The sequence below is a fragment of the Hypanus sabinus genome, chromosome 30 (genome assembly GCF_030144855.1).
Source record: "Hypanus sabinus isolate sHypSab1 chromosome 30, sHypSab1.hap1, whole genome shotgun sequence".
NCBI classification, from domain to species: domain Eukaryota; kingdom Metazoa; phylum Chordata; class Chondrichthyes; order Myliobatiformes; family Dasyatidae; genus Hypanus; species Hypanus sabinus.
Window position 1 is genome coordinate 30,331,994 of NC_082735.1, and position 7,941 is coordinate 30,339,934.

The 7,941-nt window shown below is 38.2% G+C and overlaps 1 protein-coding gene across 1 annotated transcript in view; it reads left to right on the top strand.

Annotated features, from left to right (window-relative positions):
- LOC132383501 (chloride intracellular channel protein 4) overlaps positions 1 to 7,366 on the top strand; it is a 154,425-nt gene extending 147,059 nt beyond the window's left edge. Inside the window, exon 6 of the mRNA XM_059954536.1 lies at positions 1,548 to 7,366. Coding sequence (XP_059810519.1) covers positions 1,548 to 1,712 — 165 coding nt within the window. The 3' untranslated portion in view covers positions 1,713 to 7,366. The remainder of the gene's footprint in view (positions 1 to 1,547) is intronic.
- The last annotated feature ends 575 nt before the right edge of the window (positions 7,367 to 7,941 follow it).

Genomic DNA, 7,941 nt, shown 5'->3' on the forward strand with positions numbered 1-7,941 from the left:
TGCCAAGATAAGGCCACCCTTGGTGGGGGGGGGGGGGGGGGGGGAGGAGCAACACCTTATATTCTGTCTGGTGGTATATGTATTGATTTCTCCAACCAGTAAATAAATACCCCTGCCCCTCCTCAGTTCCCTACTCTGACATTTTACTTCTCCTTACCACTCCCTGGATTCCCTCCTGTTTCTCTTTCTCCTATGGTCCACTCTCCTCTCCTATCAACATTCCTTCTTCTCCAGCCCTTGACCTTTCACATCCTCCTGGCTTCATCTATCACCTCCTTCCCCTCCCACTCAACTTTTTTATTCTGGCATCTTTCCCCTTCCTCCTCAGTCCTGAAGAAGCCTCTCAGCCTGAAGCGTCGACTGTTTGTTCATTTCTGTAGATGTTGCCTGACCTGATGAGTTTCTCCTGCATTTTATGTGCGTTGCTTTGAATTTCCAGCATCTGCAGATTTACACGTGTTTATAATCATCATAATCAATTGCACCTGCCACTGTATCTGTAGATTTCATCAGCGAAAAGATGCAGTGTACTTACTTGTCAAAGTAACTTCAACAGATCATAAGACATCGGAGCAGAATTAGACCATTCAGCACGTTGAGTCTGTTCCACTATTCCACCATGGCTGATTTATTTTTCCTTTCAACTCCCTTCTCCTGCCTTCTCTCCATAATGTTTAACACCTTTATTAATCCAAACCTCCATTTTAAATTTTCCCAGTGTCTTGGCCTCCACAGCTAACTGTGGCAATGAATTCCACAGATTTGCCACCCACTGGCAAAGATCCTCCTCATTTCTGTTCTAAAAGATGTCCTTCTACTCTGACCTCTCGTCTTGGACTCCTCCGCTATAGGAAACATCCTCTCCAAGACAACTCGATTTGGGCCTTTCAATATTCAATAGATTTCAGCAAAACCCCCTTCAGCAAGTACAGGCCCAGAGCCATTAAATGCTCCTAACTTCCGGGATCATTTTTGTGATTCTCCTCTGGGCCCTCTCCATGCCAGTGCAAGCTTTCTTAGATAAGAGGCTCAAAACTGTCCACGAAGCACAGAACTGCTCAATGGCACATGCTCAAAGCTGCAACCACTTCTGGCCATAAGAGTGGGAAGGCAGCAGGCAAATGGAGACATTGCCAGCTGTAAGAGTCTTTCATCCACCAGCTCTTTTCTCAGAGCCAGGACTGATCCCTATTACTGCTGGCTCGGTCACAAAATCTCAGTATTAGTGACAGCTTTGACAGCAGATGAGCCTGGCAGGAGAACCCATCAGCTGCCAAAGCTGGAGACAGAGAGCCATTTGCACTTGGGGAGGGTTTGTCTTAAACCGGGCTTTGTCAGTCTGCTGGGAGGAGTTCCTGAATAGAAGACTGCACTTGGGGCAGGTTTATCTACCGAGAACTAGTGTCGATTCGAAAGGCTGATTGCCATTACAATTACAATTCTTTTCTACTGTAACTAAACTTATGATTATTTGTTTTTCAGGATACTTTTTAAGCATTCATGTCATTGCACAGCAAGGTTATAAAGTAAATGCATTTCCTTTCCAGGTGGTAGCAAAGAAATATCGGAACTTTGACATTCCTAAGTCCATGACGGGAATTTGGCGGTACCTGCGGAATGCCTATACCAGGGATGAATTCACAAACACCTGCCCCGGAGACAAAGAAATTGAAATTGCTTATGCAGACGTAGCAAAGCGTCTCTGCAAGTGATGATTAGCAGGGCCAGCATATGTTACCCACTAACAGAAAAGCTTTTGTTAACAGAGAACGCTTTCCTTTTATTGCATGGTTTTGCAAATTGTCAGATATGATTTTATACCTTCTATTGGATTATAACTTCAGGTATCTCAGTTTTTACTTTTTTTACACATATATATTTTAGGAAGGGCTTTCAATGTTCTGTCAATCAAGCATGCAGTTGCTTAGGTGATCATGACCATATGGTAACTGATGCCCAAGAAGGAGTTGATTCTCTGTGTAATGATGTTATAGGAAGTTGTGCCTGTAAGACCCTGCACTGTGAACGGTCATTCTATAAGCTATTTTAAAAATAGCCCAAATGCCTCTGTTTTTCTTACAGTCAATTTAGATCACTTTTAAGTGTAGATATCATAAAACCTATCTTGGCCTCAAAAATGAAATGATTATAGTGCCTAACTGGTTAAGATCACACCAGCACCTAAGTGTAACCATCTTCAATCATGCGAGCAGCCTTGAAAGCCCTGGTGTAGGTATTATGGAAGATATACACATAAAGTCACAAAATATTATAATAGCATTCTATGGATGACTTTTATTGTTAGATCTATAATGTTGCAACAATCCTCAAATTTGTGATTGATTAATAATGAATAAAATATTTCCACTCGCCCTGTTCTTAAATTTCATCAATAACACCAGTATTTTGACTTGTTATTCTCTAGTCTGATAGATTTTTTGGTCAGTTAACAAATTTACCTGGATTCATATGGTTGCTGTAAGGGGCAGGAGAGCTAGAAATGAACAAAAGTCAACACTGAGGTAAAACGTAGTTCCAAATGGGTGTAGAGGATGACACAATTTATTGTTTATAACACATTTTGTAAGGTTTTGTTATGTGGAGATAATTATCCTTCTAGAGAAGCCCATGCTCAACAAATTAAAGCAGGATGTTTAGCTCTTTTTCCCTTACAATTTCGAAAGGTTATTCCGTTTGATTGGCTGTTTGAGTGAATAATCCCAGCCTTATTAGTGTATGAAACAGCTGACGCTGTTTGCATCCTGGATATTCTCAAAGGGGATACATAAATCCTGATGTTCCGTGGGCTCTGTCACTTCACAGAATGCGTGGGTCAGCAACTTCTTGCAAGAAGCAGTCAAGCTTTTCTTTGTCAGGTTTTCTTTCTCTACATCCACAGCAAAATAGCAAACTGGGAGGAATGGCATTGTATGTTTCGATTGCATGAGATTTATGGCTGGTATTCAGAATAAAGTGAGAATGAACATTGTCATTATCAGGGATCTCATTGCTTAAACCAGGTGTTCCCAACCTTTTTTATGCCATGGACCCCTACCATTAACCAAATGGGTCCATAGATGCCAGGTTGGGAAGCCCTAAGTTAAATGCATTAGAACCCACAGGCCACAACAGACACTCAATAATGATCTTGTAAGGAGAGGCATCATGTGAAGTTATCTCAGGTTGACTTGCTTTAAGGTGACTCACTTGTCATACTTAGATGATAAAAACCAAGCTGTCATTTTCTAACTCATAACTAAGTTCCCTTTGCGCCCAGGTTTTTTTAAAGCTTTATACGTGAACAAAAGCAACAAAATTGCTCAAAATGATTTAAATGTAAGCCAAAGTGATTGTTGCAACATTATGACATTAGCACTCTATGAAATGCATTGGCAATGGAGTCACACCAAACTAGTTTATTTGCAAAAACTTTCATTCCCTTGAACACTGAAGATAGTTATTCGTTCGCATTTTCTGTGCACAACCAACACGTAGCAGCACAAAACTCGGTGAATTTCGCCTACTTAATCAACTTCATTTGCAGAATAAGAGGCATAAGAAAAGCCTCAACATGTATTTACTTAAATAATCCAATGTGCTTTATTCTGAAGAAATATCTGTGCACCATTACCATCATGCACTCCCCAACTGTGAGCCACCTGGGCCACCCATTCTACCTTGAAAAATGTCATCACTTCTTTGGTGGTGATGCTAACAGCATTACTCGAACGGATAGAGTGTTGAACAGATAGTCGTTGACTAACAGATAATGTGCAGGTGAGAAAAGCCCGAAGATCACTCTTGTGTCATATGCAGGGGTGAAGAAATTTGCATCTGTTTTAAGCCGAATGGATTGTTGGTGTCAAAAGGTAACAGATTTACAGTTTTAGAAAGATTTGCAATGACCTGCAAATATTAAGGTGCAAAGTCAGAAGAGGAGCTATTAACATGAAAAATGTGATAATGATGGCTACACATTTTTTGAGTTTTTCCATTATGTGGTAATTTACATTTTTAAAAAGTCATTTATATTTGTTATCTGAGTGGTGTGCACCTTCTACTCCTGTGGTTTTGTAACTCTCTGGTTCAGCTTTCTCATGATCCAATAAATGTCTCCTAAACCTTTTGTAAACATCAATAATTGACTTTAATGCAGATGCTTTTTTTTAAATACCTGCACAATGTTTACAAGGGGTGCATTTTTTTCAGTGAGCCGGCATTAAATTTGATTCGTACTTTCAATAAATGCTCTTGTAGCATTCACGAAGTATTAAGCATTTCTAGACTTAGTCTGATAAGAGTTCTGTGCTGATAGAAATTCAGTGTGTAAACATCAGCTCTGTTGTCTTGGAGAGAAGGTAGAGAACGATACTTCCACTGGGATTTGGTCTTTGAAAGAATTGTAGAAGGTGAATTAAGGAAATCTGTGGTTGTCAGGCGTGACTTCCTTTCTTCTGAATTGATGGATTATTATTTGTTTTAAAACAATATTCCATTGCCCATTTGCATTTTGCCCTAAGATACTGAGAAGTGAATTTCATTCTGAAACTTTATCAATGTTTTCAATGTCTTCATCATATTGCAAAAAAAAAAGGATGTTTATGCATAGATGTGAGTATGTAGGCTGTTTAGTCTTAGAATTTCCCAAAGAGCTCCAGCCAAGGCAAAGACAATACCGGTGAAAACATTTATGAAAGTAATGTCCAGTAGATAGAAAACCAACAATGCGTTCCACGAGAACTTCAAAAGTATTGGGACTATGACGGACAAATTGAGAGGAAGCATAGAAGTTCCACAATAATCCACAGAAAGTGCTGAAGGAACTGAGCAGGTTAGGCAGTAAATGAGTTTCTCCAGCATTTTGTCTGTGTGTTGCTCAAGATTTCCAGCATCTGCAGAACCTCTTGTGTTTATGAGGTTCTACAGAAAAGCAGCACTCTTTTAGGTTTTTTAAAAATAAGATTTGAACTAAGCTGAATTGAGATTGGCAGCAGTGAGGTAAATGGGGACTCCTTCAGATTTAAAGGCATGGAAACATTTTGAACTCAAGGTTAGAATTGAACACCAGGAACATTACTTTAGCTCGGGGTTGCTGGTGCAATGGTTACTTTTTTATTACTAATTATTAATGATGAGATGGTAAAAGCAATCAAGTGATTCGTCTAATAATGAGTAGAGATCTCTTAGCTGGTACACGGGATCTGGCACAATGCAAAGATTTTAAAATGGTGTGCTTCATTAAATAATTAAGTTTCATATACTCAATAGAAAAGTCAAAATTAAATATGCAGTTGCATCTTGTAATATTCTGCTTTAGAATTTCATGGAAAAAATCCAGATTAATTTCTCCAATGTTTACATGCCTTTGGATTCAGTCATCAGTTCTGCAATTGCCTTTACTTTAGTAGCTCATTTCTGATGATAATGGCAATGATATGCCAGTGGTATGTTATGTTATTAATACAAGGGACTGCATATTAAACCTAAAACACCTTCTTGATAGTTAACTTGTTAAGCAATTGCAGCAGTTTCTAAAATGTAACTGTTTTGTTATACAAAAGGACTAAATACTAAAATGCCACCAGCTTCTATCATTATTGGGACCAAAGTTAATTGGCCGTTGGCTTAAATTTTTAAGGACTTGGAATAGGAATATGTAAAAAGTATTGAGTTGATACGTAAAAATACTGTAATTTCTTTCAGAGTTAACTTCAGCACCAAGGTGGTTAATAAGGAGCAGGGGAGAACTCAAAGGGATTCTTCTGACCCAGTGTATGATATGAACAGAAGGTGTTATATCTAATTTTATCTATTCGAGGAATATTGCCATGCACTACACTAAAGCTTTAGGCAGATTTGTAACCTGCTTTAGTTTTTAAATACAATTTTAAATGCATGTATTTTTAAAGTTTACATTTAGGATGCATATCACAAAATACAATAGCAGTAAGAAAAAGCTTTCGGAGTAATCTGCGACAGCATATTCAAAGGACTCAAATATTAGAACATCTTAGTCCTTCATTTTGACATTCTCTTTTCACTAATGAATGAATAACCATGTAACTCATAATTTTGTTCCTGCCTTCAGGAAAGCTGAATGCCTATAGTCCTACAAAATTGTGTTCATTTGCTTAGGAGTTGGAAGTAAACTAAATCAGACAGAACAGTGTTTGAAACGGATCTCTAATGTTATTGTAAAAATTCTGATCAGAATCAGATTGCAATGTGTATGCTGACATGTTGATTATGGTACTGTATTCAGTGTAATGTGAAAATTTAAATTTGTGAACAATTTCTAAAGCATTTATTGGAAAGGAAGTCTCATTCATGTCATGGATATTCATATCCATCTTCTGCCTTGGCTCTCCTTAAATCTACGTATGAATACGAGTGATCAGAAAGTAATTTTGTCATGTTCATTTTCCTTGTATTGCGATCATTTGTAGTTTTATCTTTAGCAGTAATTATGCATATTTAATTAGCACTCATGTTTATTCTGAAGGCAATTCTTTCCTAGTAGTTAACAAAGTAAAGTTATTAGCATATCACTGATGAAGATGCATCGAGCCTAAGCATTGATGCACAAGAATGTTTATTACACTTTCTGTGGATCAAATAAACCCCTGTCAACTGCCAAGGAGTACATACGTCTTATTGCTCTGAAATGAATTTGATGACCTCAAACTAAATTAAGTACTTGAAGTTTCTATTTTAAATTTGCAAAGACAACACATTTGAAAGGATCGCAGCACTAATTCAATCAACCACCACCAAGTTTTGGTACGAGACAACCCTCACTTAAATTGCTTCAACCATTTAATGGTTTCTTATGAGATGAGATCTGATGGGGAAACTGAATTGGCAAATGTGTCCTCTCTCAAGTCAAAGCAAGCTTGAGGCTAAGGGTTAATGGTTCATCAAGGAACAACTCTTTATTGACAAAGGACCAGTCAGGTGCACTGAAAACAACATTTCTGTATAGTCTTTCCAAAATCAATTTAATATTATGAAGTCAGGGTGCTGATGACCATTATATCTTCAATACTGGTGACTTTAAACTATTGGTTAACAAAAGAAAGAAGGTAAGAATATATTTAACGATACTTCAGATCTGAACTTTACCATTTAGGACAAGTCCCTTACCACTGCTGAGCATTTTCATTGGAGGAAAAGTTTAATGTTATTTTCAAATGCTGGATATTACATGTAGATTGGGTTGTCTTTTCCTCAGGCCTACTATGAGAATCAGTCCCTGTTGTACAGTATGCTTATATCTCCCACTGTATGTTGAACAACTTTTGCAAAAAAAAAACCAGTATACGGCTGGCTGCTGTTAATAAAATAAAATGTATATTTTCACATCCAATATGTGTTTCCTGTAGCATCTGTATCATCAGATTGACAATTGGCTAAGGACAAGTGTGGTACAAATATATCCAGCTTGTGACAGCAATGTCCAGCAAAAAAACAGGTTACACAGTCTTGCCTTTGCCATAGTTGAGGACCCAAGCTCCATTTGATTTTGAAGTATTAATTACTTTTACTTATTGAGGTACAGTGTTGAACTGGCCCTACCGGCCCTTCGAGCCCTGCCACAGCGATCACCTGATTTAACCCTAGCTTAATCACAGGACAATTTACATTGACCTACCAACCGGGAGGAAACCCGTACAAATTCCTTACAGGCAGCGGCGGGAATTGAACCCAGGTTTCCTGTACTGTAAACCGTTGCCCTAGCCACAAGGCTATCGTGCCACCCCATAATGTTGAAACTTACAAATTCCCTGTTTGAGACTTTGGAATAGCTTGCGAACTTCTTCCGAACTTGCTTTTTTCAGCAAACTGGAATTTCTATGAGCATATCTGAACTCCCCAAGATATGGAGGTTATAACCTTGTATGCACAGTGAATGAAATAGAGGGACACAGGATTAACAAGGAT